The sequence below is a fragment of the Camarhynchus parvulus genome, chromosome 8, assembly GCF_901933205.1.
Source record: "Camarhynchus parvulus chromosome 8, STF_HiC, whole genome shotgun sequence".
Taxonomy (NCBI): Eukaryota; Metazoa; Chordata; class Aves; order Passeriformes; family Thraupidae; genus Camarhynchus; species Camarhynchus parvulus.
This window is the reverse complement of record NC_044578.1, coordinates 9,155,760-9,168,620: the sequence shown is the minus strand read 5'-3', so window position 1 is coordinate 9,168,620 and position 12,861 is coordinate 9,155,760. Positions and strand designations below refer to the sequence as shown.

The 12,861-nt window shown below is 39.3% G+C and overlaps 1 protein-coding gene across 1 annotated transcript; it reads right to left on the bottom strand.

Moving 5' to 3' along the window:
* Nucleotides 1–1,722: 1,722 nt before the first annotated feature.
* Nucleotides 1,723–12,627, bottom strand: LOC115906438 (riboflavin-binding protein-like). The gene is made up of 6 exons (XM_030953598.1): nucleotides 12,594–12,627; nucleotides 11,580–11,737; nucleotides 10,761–10,860; nucleotides 9,534–9,662; nucleotides 5,169–5,280; nucleotides 1,723–2,086 (listed from the first exon to the last, which is right to left on the bottom strand). Exons 2-6 carry the CDS (start codon nucleotides 11,716–11,718, stop codon nucleotides 1,844–1,846), a joined length of 723 nt encoding a protein of 240 aa, XP_030809458.1. The 5' UTR covers nucleotides 11,719–11,737; nucleotides 12,594–12,627; the 3' UTR covers nucleotides 1,723–1,843.
* Between the last annotated feature and the right edge of the window lie 234 nt (nucleotides 12,628–12,861).

Below are 12,861 nucleotides of genomic sequence, written 5' to 3'. Positions count from 1 at the left end.
AATTTTTGTCCTAGAAGAGAGATGACCTAGAGGAAATATGGTAGCTCTGCAAAATTATTTGGGTCACAAAAGAGTTAAATGGTTTACTTAGGGTGCATCATGAGTCAGTGGGAAAGTTATGAATAGGAGCAGAACAATCTTTCTTGGTCCTTTATCTTGCTGTAGGACCCAATGTTCTTCAAAAGCATGCAATAATCAGTCTTATGGGTCATCCTGAAACTAAGCATGGAGGAGTTGTTTGTTGAGAGTCGTTTCAAGAGTAATTTAGTCAGAGCAAAGATGGGAAGAAAAAGAGCAGAGACACAGGCAGAAACAGTTGTGCTATGCTTAACAAAAAACATGAAGAAAATGTTCGCCCATGGTGATACAGAAAAATTTGGTGTTAAGGCAGCGAGGGGGATAATTAATTCTTGAATTTTGAGCATAGCAAAATAAAACGCAGGAAAATTTCTGCTCTGATTGAGGTGCAATAAAGGACAGGAAAGAACAGAGTTAGTGAAATAGGGGGAGAAGAGGACTATCAGAGCTTTACAGAAGGCTAAATTCTTGTTCTTTCTTTTCTAACAGTAGAACTGACAAATTGAGTTAGCACAAAATACAGATGTGGCAAAGTATCATTCTGAAAACAATTCAGTGCTGTTAGGAATTAGTCCATTGTTAAGTGTACTGAGAAGCTGGTTGGAAGCAGAGCATGACCTAATGGGTTTAGCATTACTTTTGCAGCTGTGTGAAACCATTCCAATAAATAAACAGCTCAGTGAAGAAAGTGTGTTAGATTTTTAAGATTCTCCCAGTTACAGAGGATATGCCAAGTCATTGTTTTAACTGTGGAACAGATCCTTAAATGCTGTAAGGCAACCAGATCCTTTGGAAGCACCAAGATGATGCTGATTTTCACAATTTGATAATGTGACCCCCAAATTCAACCCTTCTCATATTTTCTGTGGTGATGGCCTTGCAAAAGGCTGTACAGAATGGCACAGACCTGTCCACTCAGCAGCGATGTCCGAGGAAGTATGGATGCATAACTGAAAGCAGGATTTCCTTAATTTTTACCTTAAAAATCCCTCTGGGACTGGTGCAGATTTTTAGTTTGACTGTAACTAGTCCAGTGATGCTGGGAAACAGAATTACTGATGGGAGAGACTTGACTGGAGCTGTCCCTGACACTTTGGTTTCTCAGAGATTATTATGTTTGGAATAATTCAGTGGGAATAATTTCACTGTTGTAGGAGACTTTTCCACTGCTTTTGCTTAAGGTAAAAGTCCTGTGCAACAGACTGTGTATGCTGTGTACTGACAATATTTGGATCCAGGGATTTATGTGGTACACTATAAAGCCCTGTTTTCAAGATTCAAAATAAATACATTTTCAGTGGTCAGTAGCCAGGCTCCCTGACCTATTTCTGCCTGAAGATTTCTTCTTTATCTGAGCAGACCCAGGCACAGAGTAACTCGTGACAGGAGTGCTGTGTGCCTGTGCTAATGAAGTGTTTAGGTTGAAGATTTGGTGCATTACTGGCAGGCATGACCTTCCAGAGGTCTCTGGTTCTCACTGTTCCACCTTAAGTCAGCAGGGGCTGCCTGTGCCTCTTCTCTTTGAAAGTCAACCCCTGGATGTTTCCTTCAGGCTTGTAGCTGCTCAGTTCAAGTCACAAGATTACACCTGTGCTAGCCTGTCTGGAGCTTTGTGATGCAGATGCAAAAACATCAGAGAAAGACTAATAGAACCAGCCATTGATTTATTATGTTCTAGAAAGGAAGGGATAAAGCAGGCTGGCATGATGCCCCAAGCCCAGCCGCCACCACGATTTCTCTTGTGCTGACATACATCCACTAGCATTTATCTTGTCTGTTCACCTTCCTTTTTCTTTAGTTTCTCGAACTTCAGGAGTTTATTTTGGCAGGCACGCTCCTCACTACTGCTGCTGCTGCTGCTGGAGCTTTCCTCTGAGCTTTTGGAGAGGAGATACTTGATTGCAATCGAGTCCTTCTTGTTCATTTGCAAGCAGAGGCAGGAGGATTCGCTCACCTTAAATGACTCCCCCCACATACTCTGGCACATGTCAGTCCCATTTGCGTATATCTGTGTGTCAAATAAGAAATGCCTCAATTACATTTACATAGAATTGAATTAACAGCAGTTTGTATCAAATCGATCAACATTTATCACTTTTTAAAAATTTGCACCAGGATATAAAAACACTGTCTGGAGTAATTTACTGTCTTGTTGTGTGCTATGCTTCATCTCTTCTGAGATGTCTGAAAATGTTACCCAGTCCCACAACTGGCAAAAGTAATTTGCCTGTTTTGAGAGCAAGTGGTTACACAAAATGCAGGGATCAACAGCTGCCCTTTGTTTCCACCCTGGGGCTGACAGCCCAGCAGCTCTCTGGGGCTGACAGTTAAAGCTGTGGGCGAGAGCTTTTACAACTTGTAGCATGTCAGGACACTCTGACATGCCTTGAAATCTGAGTAGTGCTGAAAGTGCCAGATAGTGCTTTGAATACAGGAATCTTTTTATTTACAGGCCAGAGACAGCCGAGTGGAGTCACAGCTCCGAGGGATCTCATTGTGCCTGCTGCAATGTACTTCATGGCCGGGCAGGACCTTGCAGGCAAAGAAAGGAGACATAATTTAACAACTGCTTGAAGAAAGTAAGTTTTTGTCAAGCTTCCAAGGTGCTTTTTCCAGTGGGGCAATGGCCTTTCTGGCTCAAAAAACTGCGAATTGCAGCTTCTTGTACCCTTATCAAGTGAAACTGTTCTGTTCTTGCTACTATTGCATTTTGTAAGTCCTGTGTCATAGGACCTGTCAACCACACAACAAAGATACTGCTTGTTTGCTGAGCTCACATTGTGACAACGTTCTGCCTGCTCAGCTTGAGTTTATCTGAAGAAATTAGCAACTTCTTCCCTGTGTCCCTATGTGCAAAAAATTATGTTGTCTTTTGCCTTAAAAAACGACCCTTTATGAATAGTACAAAGTCCATTTCAAATAGCCCCAAAGACTCTGTAGTCTGTAAACCAGCTTTTCAGCCAATACCATCTCCAGCCAGGGCTTGCATCATGGATGCTGCAGGTGCTGGAGAAGGATTATGGAGGTTGGATGATGCACTGGGAGCACAGTCAGAAAAGGAAAGCTCCTCCATCTAGTTCTTTCCTTGTGTTCTCAGGGCAGGCAGATCTTAGCTCTTTCTTTCCTACTATTCCTGTGATTTTAAGTAGCATTAGATATTTTCTCCCAGCTCCTGTGCAGTTCTGAATTTCTACCTGCTTTTAGCTAATCATCCCAGAAAGTATTAAAGCCTGTCACATGGGTTTGTTTAGGTCTTTATGCAAGAGACCTGTATTCACCCTATACTTGTGTCCCACAGGTTCTGTAATGTGTTTGTACTTTTCTACTAGCTAAATTGATAATTTTTACCTTCCTCTTAATTCTGCTTTAAGATCACAGGATAATCAGAATGCTGCAGCAAATACATGGAGCACATATCCTGTTTCCCCAGCATATTCCTAAATTTCTGCAAAGGATTCTGACTCTTTAGCTTCTTGGAAAATGTCCTAGCCTGTGCATTAACACTGCTTGGGGAGCACCCAGCTAGGAGAATAATGACAAGGCTGAAACTGGCCATGGTCAGTTGTGCATCCTTAATATTCAGCCTTTGTTCTTTATTCAGCAGTTGTCCCAAATGGGCCTTAGAACCACTTGCATACATCACAGGTAGGGCTGCTGATTGCTCCTCTGTGTGAAAAAAGGAACTGTCTACACTGCTCTGACGTGTGAGAGCCCTTCCATGAGTTGAGTCCAAACCAAGGCAGTCTAGTGTTTGTATATCATGTAATCTTCATATGGGAAATGTATGTTTTTTAATTTCTCTGCAGAAATTTAATCCTTATGATTATTTACCATGCAAGCCCATTTGTGGTGAAAAACATGGGTAGTTTAGGGTGTGGTTCTATTTAGTTAAGGAATAGGCTGTGCCTGGCTTCAAGTGATAAGGCCTTGGAATTTGCTGCATGTTTTTCCCTGCAGATAGTATATTTTCTTTAAGAAATAAGTGCAAGGGAACTCAAGGTTGAAAACTCCTATCTCTGAAACGGGGACAACTTGAACAGAGACTGCAGATTATTTATGGAGATTATAATTTTGTTTTTTGCTTCATCTGGAACTACTGATGATTTAGCACATCTGGGAAACTAAACTGTAAGTTTCCACAGCCCATTTGTTTTTGGCCACCTTCCTGAGTCTGCTGATTAGTGTCACTTTTGCAAGGCAGACAGCAATCCAGCATGAACTGGGCTGTGTTTTCCACTTATATCAGTTGCTGAACTGACTTCTGGAAGTACATGCACTTGAATTGAATTCAAAATAGTGAATCTGCAAGCCTTACTACCAGTCCCTAAGAGCTTCACCTAAATTTTGTTTACTTCTTCAATTTGGGCAGTCTTTCATGGACTCAGTGAAGTTCAACTGTTAAAAATATTCAAATACACTTTTGAACTGTATTATATCCCTCTGATGCTAAATTTACTTGAGTCACTAGAAAAATCCTACCTGACTCTGGAAAAGTCTGTAGACCAGGTTCCAGGCATCCTTACACCTGTAAGTCTTGTCAGCTCTGATTTGATACACTTTTGCTCATAAAAATTAGTTATCCCAACCATTAAACATTCTCAGAAAAATGGGTTGGAGAAGGACAAGGTAAAATAGAGAAAAGGGCAAAGATACCCAATAGGCAAGAAAACTTCAAAAATTCCTCATTGGTTGGGGAATTCACATTCCAATTAAAAAAGACAGAGATGTGTAGAGCTCCATATTGTGTAAGCAACCATATGAATTGCATCTTAGTGTTTCTGCATGAACAAAGTTCATTTATCTTTTACTTTCTAAATCCCACTGGGTTAAAATATCTGTGTTTCTTGGACTTTTGTTTCCTAATTGGAATAAAGAGTGATTAATTAAATGTGTATCTACCTACAGTGAGTGCCGTACATAAAAATGCATGTTTGAAAATTTGTGTACTTGAAAAGTCTGATGTAGTAATGGCTTGAAACTGCTGAAGTAAAAATAATTCACTGATTGCATTTTATTCCCATATATTCAGGGAAAAAACCCCAGAACTCCTAATGCCATAGTTTCTGCTTCAGTTGATCAGGTTTTCTTACCTCACGGTATGGAATACATGTATCCTTACAGTGGTTTTCTCCATTTTTATCCCACTCCCAGTCTGTCAGCCAGTTACGAACACATATGGAATCATCTTTGCAGGCTTCATACCTTCATAGAGATTAGTGTGGAAGATAAAGTTACTTCTCTCACATCTTTCATTGGACTCAGATTCAACTCAAAGAGATGTCCAGGGGCTTTGTTAGTAACATGGTGTGATTACAGTGCAGCTTAGCAACAGATCTTCAAGCAATGTGCACATTATCTCAGCTTGACATGTTCATAAACTCTGAGCTGCCCAGGAAAACCTAAATTCCCATGAAAGCTAAACAGTTCACTCACTACCTTTTATACTGACAGACTTAGCAAAGGGCTCATGTTGTGGGTGTTTTCTGCTTGTTTATCTGATGCTTCTGAGTGGAGGAAATCCTGGGAGGGAGAGAGAGAGTTTCATGAATGCTGCTGTTCAGTATCGTAACAGAGCATAGGTGTGCTAAGGGTGAGCTGTCACTTGAAGGAGATGTGGGGAAAGTTTGTATTTATGAATTAACATGGGACAAGAAGAATGATGTTTGCCAGGCAGGGGAGTTGCTATGAGGAATGTGCACTGAAATAAGGAAATTCCACAAAAACCAAAATAATATAAACTAATAGGCTGTCAGCCTCAGAATGACATTTTCAAAGAAGTTAAAAAGAGAAGGAAAGATAAGAGTCCTCTAGAGCATAGGTCTAAAATCTTAAATTTTAAATTATTTTTAATTTGTAAGTGGTAATGTAGAAAAAAACCTATAAATGGCCTGGAATGAATAGAGTTCTGGCTGGTCGATGTGATGAGAGATCTCATCACTTACCATTATCCTACATCATTTCCTCCCTTCCACTTCTCTTTTATGCTGCACCTTTTGGCTCTTATGTTTTTTAAGGACTTTACTTAAGGACTTTACTTTCTGGAAATCAGTTAACATCTTCTTAATTTAGTCTCATTGGCTTGTAGGACTATTCATACCAGTAACTGAGAGTGCCAAAATAATGAGGCACAGCTTCCAGAAAGTTCGTGTTTAGCATGGTATTCATAATTAGTGCCTTTGGATAGATTTTCTGTTTGTCATTTTCAATCTTCAGGGTCATGTTTCAAAACTGTTTTGATATCACGAGGGCTGCAGCCTTACATTTTTAAATGAAATACGTGGGTTGTCATGTGGTCACGAGAAATGGACATTGCAGTAGATTTGCAAAGGCAGAAAGGTCAGAAGATGCATATCTGCACTATCTTCACACTGGTTTTCTGGGCTTTTTGGAGGGAGAAAGAGCAATAACAGATGGAAGGTAACCAGGGCCTGAAGTAAGCAGCTCAGGGTCAGAAGACATGTACTCTCAATGGGTTCATCCCTGAATCTGCTGTCAGAGGTAGGGGCTCTGCTGGAAATAGAGGCTAAAATTTGAGAAATTAACATTCATGGTATGCATCTGGTTTCCTCAGGAATATGAATAAAATATATTAATAAAGTGTTTATATTTTTATTCACCATTATTTATTGACTTGTCAAGATAAAATGTTTCCTAATCACTATTATTACCTGACTATGGTTTTTTCTATAAGCAGGTGACAAGGCATAATTCCATTGTTAGGAATTTTTTTTATCCCAATGGAAGTAATTATGAAGTCAAGTTTATGAAAAGTCATGGTTTGTGAAAAGTCTAATTTCTGCAGTCCAGAAACCCACAAGTTGTTTATTAGAACATTAACTAAATGTGAGAAACATAAATACTTAAAAGACCCTCCCTGACCATATTAGTTCCCTATGTATAATGATCAGAATATTTTTAAGCCTTTTCCACTGTATTTTTTTCTAATTAGCTCTTTCCCTTTTACAGGACACAGAGCCCTTTCACAGGTGAATGAGAAAGTGACTTGTACATTGGGCTCTTTCAAAAGCAATAGTTTAAGGACTAGTGAGAGCAAGGAATCCTAAAACAATAGAAAGAAAAGGAAGGCCCCAAGCTACTCAGATGGATTTCTTTTAAATTAAGTCACTGCTCATTCAGAATACTCTGCACATTTCTGGCCACAAAGACATACAGTATGCAGCAGGCAGACTCACAGTATGTAGAGAAAGTAGGTCACATCACCAGCAGTGCTATGGCATGCTAAAGGGCCTCCAGTGAATAGAACATGAAAAAATGTTACTTTAAATCACCAGAAAGAGTGGGAATTCTGTCCAGGCTCTTTTCTAGCCTGAGGCCTTAAGGAGAGTGAGGGAATGGGTTTGACACTGGCATTAGGCAGGCACACAGACCAGCATGCAGGGTAATGGGCCATCAGTACATTTTTGATTCAGGCCAGGCATCTGTGACGCCAACAGGAGCCATAGATCATTGCTGAGGACTTGTTTAGAGCAGATCCTCTCTCTGCCAGGAGACTCTGTACTGGAAAAGGGTCAGTCTTCCTGGGCAGCAGCTCTCAATCACCCCACTGTTAAAAGTACTGTTAATCTGCAGGCTCTGGAAGTGCCCAGGGAACACTGAGGATTTTGCAATGTAATATTGACCTGCATGACCTACAATGATCTACACTTTGGTATAAACCTCATATGCAATAAAGCTGGCTTAAACTTGTTAATAGATGCAAACTAAACTTACAGCAGACATTTTCTTTTATCTTTACACTTTTACTTGATATAACAGTTTAGTAAAGACTTTTCATGCTACTTATTTTGGGACACATTTGTTTTAGATAATGGTATTCTATCATTTTGCCCATTAGATCTCTTCTAGAGCTCACTGGCAATGCCAGTGCTTTAACACCCAAATGCAATATTTGGTAATTTGTTCTGAGCTTCAAGATTCAGAGCACTGAGGGAAATTCAAGGTCTCAGTCTTTGTCTTCAAGGAGGTCAATAATCTGGATTCAGTTTAGAAGATTACAAAAAACTTAGCAAGGAAGACTGCACGTGACAAATCTGTTCCTGAGGCACATGTAGTTTCCTGACACAAAAATAAAATTCATTGCTAGAGAAACCTCTAGGAAAGCTAAGAAATACATCAGCCTCACTCACTTCCATTATAAATCCAAGCTATGCTTCTTGTTTCCTTCACTGGCACAAAGCAATAGAGACATATTTGAAGACAAATCCTACCAAAATTCTGCACTGCATACATGATTTTGCCCTTGGAGGGAATGGAAATGGATCCACATGTCAATAATATTCAAGTTGTGTAAGCCCTAGGGAAGCAGGGCAGAGAGCAGCCCAAGAGAACCCTATTGTGTTCTGTATTTTCTATACTTTTAAGAAAAGTTTTTTTATAAAATTTTAGGAGTATCGAAATGGGTTTCCATGATTTTCAGAGTGGCCTAAGGGATCCAGACATTCACAGTCCATTACTTTCATGGAAAGCTAGCACTTATAATCCTATAGTGTGAAGAGAGCCTGGGGTGTTTGTGCTTCACACACATGTCCAGACAAGTTCCTCCAGTGACTGGGCCCAACATTCATAAGGTGCTGACTGAGTTTATGTGTCCCATGGTGATGTTTTTAAGATCCAACATCTCAAAACAGGGAGGGAAAGGAGAGAGAGAGGGAGGGAGAGATATATGCTGGATAAGTACCAGTGGAAAAATCTCAGTACCCTACATGAATATAATTCTCCTGCCCCAACACTAAGGGCAGATGGGTGCTGGGTTGCACACTACCATGTGCCTTGCACTCAAAACATAATGTGATTCTCTGATGCTGTGTTTTGGGAAACAAAATTCAATATTATTATGCTGCTCATTGCTATTAATAATTTTAGCATTAGTTGGCTGCAATTGTCTCTGATATTCAGGATTTTAGAAGAGATTTCAGAGAGTGCGATGATAGAAGGGATAAGGTCAAGGGTGAAAAATTAAGGAATGAAGCTAATTTGTAACAATAATTCATTGAAATCCCACATGAGTTGATGTCTTTCCTGATTTTGTAGTGCATTTTATACATGCAAAACAAATGTATCATATCATGATCAAGTATTTAGGTTGAAAATGCTAATTGCATAAATGATACTTCACAGATATGGACTTTTTGAAGGGTGGGCAGGCTCTTGCTGCTGCCAGTGCCTGTCAGTGTGGCAGGAGCTCCTCTGTCACGGTGCCACTGCGCTGCATCCTCCCCCAGAGCAGGCCAGTGCTGTCCCCAAGTCACTAAACTCATCCTGCATTCACACCCTGTGGCATTATTATTTTGAGGGCAGTAGCTTAGCAGAAAGAAAAGCAGAGACAATAAACAAGAAATTCAGAAGCAGAACAAGAGAAAAGGTGATTTAACACCACTGAATCATGGGCATATTAAAACGAAACAAAAATACTTTGATTAAAAAGCTGAACCTACCAGTCATCACAAAAGCTTTGACACAATGGAACAGCCTGGATAGCAGCAGAGTCATTGGGGTGGATCCAGTAAGCAGCATATGGAGAACACCGGTAAAAGCACTCGATTTTCTTTGTGAAATCTTCACAGCTGTAGTGGATGAGAAAAGCCACAAATAAGCCTGTTTCTGAGCATCAAGGCTACAGCCTCAGTTTTCTAGGCCTGCTTTGATGTGGATGCAATACCACGGATTAGGAGAAAAACACAGAAAAGCATCCTTTGGCCCTGTTAATGCCTAAGTTTGAAACTCATTCCTCTGGCATTGTGTACAGGCTCTGACCGTGCAATTACCACAGCCAGCTACAGCACAAATGTTTCCATGCATATTTCAGCCCTATTTGTGTAAGCTTTCTGTAAACTTTTGAGGCCTTGAGTTTTCCTGGCAACAACGATTCCAGGCAATAATAAAATGTAGTTTAAAACTATAGTATAAAGCTTTGTCTGTGCTGTAGCCTCATGGTTTCACTAATCTTTAGATTTTTCCCACAGCCCAGCTGAATTTACTTAAAATCACATACTGTGATGCTCTCCTGGGAGGGGCAGGCAAGAGCTGTTACTTTTTCACATCTGTTTTTGCTTAATTGTTTTGTACTTTCATCCCTTTATTTCTATAACTTGCCATGTTTCACAGCTTTAACATCTAACAGGGTACTAAAAATCTTAATTAAGGAGACATTTTTCATGGTTACAAAACCCACAGGACTACAAGAATTTTTATTCTAAATTTTCAGCCTTTTCATTTCTGTACTCCTGTGCTTTTTTTCTTGGTGAGATTTAGTAATCTAGTTGATGTGCTTTCTAAACAAAGGAAAAAGCCTGGTCTCTATTCATTACAGATCACTCTCACTGGTGGGTCATGGTTGGAGAGCTACAGACATGCAGGGTGGTTGTCACCTACTGGGTTTATGACTGGTTTGCATTGCAAGATCTGGTTCTATACTGAAAGCAAATTTGAAAAAACATAACCCTGTCTTGAAAAAATGGCAGAAATTGTGTAGACTTAGGGGTTTGTGGGTTTGTGTGAGAGGAGAAGAAGAGTCAGAGGTTGGTCAGGTATAGAGAAAAGGTGATGGGGAACTAGGCTGAGTGACATAATCTCTAGGGTAACCTAATGTCCATCAGCATCTGGTGGCTGCTCCAGCCCAGATCAGGGGAAGCAGGACACAGAAAACATCAAAGCTGACTTACGATTTACTGAGCTGCCCACATCTGTTCCAGTAGCTGTCGCTTACTTTAATTACCGGGGAATGAGCCAATTGCTCTGTGAAGTCTGCATAGCAACAGGAAGCTGTTGGGAGTAAAACAAAGGTCTTGCATAAAGCGTTCCTTTTTCACACTGTATTTGGAAGACACAAAATGTAAGATGAATCTGGTTTGAACCACAGTGTGATAAAGTCTCTTAGTAGTAACTAGAAGATGTACTCAAGCTCTAACGATTTTGGATGCTGCAGTGCAAATGCCAGGTGAGGGGGACTGGCATTAACAGTGCTTTGTCAAGTTGTGCCCAGACAGTCCCAAGAATTTTCCCAGTGTTCTGCCAGATGCCACATCCCGAGGGATGCTAACTTTGAAAACTACCAAACATAAAAAAAAAAAAAAAGTTGAAGAATTTTAATAAGTACTGCACTTTGCTTACAATAGAATTTTGATTTCAAATTTTCCCATTTGGAGTCTGCTACAATTGACTCTTATACTTATTTACAGTAAACCAAAATAATCTTTGCTGTAAACATTTTTAAGCAGATGGAACTACAAGAAAGGCAAACTGCATCAGAATTTTGATAAGAAAATAAATGAAGTCAATGAGAGTTTTACAGCTGACTTAGTTAAGACCCAGAATCTTACTCTTGGTTTGCATGCAGCAAAATGCCAATGAATGAGGCTTTTCAAATACAATGTATACTGCATCTTATATATTTTTGAGAAATTAGGGGAAATGCCAAAACAATTAGTGTGTACAATGCTGTACTTCTTGACCATATTTGGAAAAAATTAAACCACACTTACATTTAGAGTAGAGAGAGCACTCTTGCATATTTGGCTCAGGACCTGGCTTCAGTTTTTGGGTGTCCCCCTCCAGACATCCATATTTTTGGCAAGAGGATGATGTTATCACAACAAGGATGGTGATAGCAAACCTCAGCATTGTTCTTCAGCTCTTTTTCCTGTATGGAGAGAAGTCTTTGTTTACATCTTTTATTTCTAGGAGAACCCATAACATTAAAAGGAAGGACTGCATTAAAAATACTACATATATGATCAAATAAAAATGCTCAGCAAAGATGCACACAGAAATACTAAGACACGTTCTCCCTTCCTATTTGCTTATAACCAAACACTTAGCCTGCTGTTACATATTTCTGAGGTTTGGTGGCAAGTGATAAAAGTCATCAATAATTCAGGCTATGTATGAAAACATGTTATAATTTTCAGTATTTAAGAAAATTATTTTAAATTTCTTCCACTGAGCTGAATTATCTTTCAAACCTTCCAAGAGACATTTGTATGTTTCACTAGATTTGAAGAAAATATTGATTAGTTCTAAAACCTGAAGAGTATTTTTGCACACTTGGAAATTACGCATTAAATACAGCTGCAAGTGAGATAGTAGTGTTCACCACCTGAGCTGGATAAATTACATTGAATACTCACCTTTGTTGAAGTTATGCTAATTTATATTTAAGAATCTGATCTGTTATTTTCTGCCTCTTTTGTAGAGTTTGGTCAAAAACGCAAGACAAGAACGTTTTGTCTATGACTAAAATTTCTCTAAACACAGGCTATACATTAGTCACCTATAAAGAGAAATCTAGAACTTGTTATATAAATCAATGCATTATTCTTTGTACATATTATTATTTTAACCCTTCATTCTTTAGTTAAATATTTCTGTTAACTTTTTGGAATAATTTTGTCTGAATAAGCACTGCAGTTCTTCTATGTACCTAGACTTTTCAGATATAAAGAACAATTTATACAGAAGAAGAAAACTATCTTTTCAGTTTCTCAGTAATTTCTCACCTCTTTTGCTTTCCTTCTGGGTGATACTTCTCCCTGGAACAGGAACACAGTAAATTGCTTTTCCCATTTTCCACTTTATATACACACCATCTGGCATCAGTGCTCCAGAATTTGTTTGCCCTGGAAGAGTTCCTTGACCCTTTGGAATGCTAACACAAATTTATCTCAAAAGCAGATGCAATGACCAGCACATAATGCCCTTTTATTGCTTGCAAACATCGACATGATAAAGAGGAAAGTACAAACACGAGTTAGAATTAGAAAAACA

Bases quoted from the DNA above. Each gene is read 5' to 3' on its own strand.
- LOC115906438 (XM_030953598.1), bottom strand. From the start codon at position 11,718: ATGCTGAGGTTTGCTATCACCATCCTTGTTGTGATAACATCATCCTCT. The intron at 10,861-11,579 runs GTAAGTGTGGTT...TACTCCCAACAG, and splicing joins GTGCTCTCTCTACTCTAAAT to CTTCCTGTTGCTATGCAGAC. The intron at 9,663-10,760 runs GTAAGTCAGCTT...CATCCACTACAG, and splicing joins TGTGGGCAGCTCAGTAAATC to CTGTGAAGATTTCACAAAGA.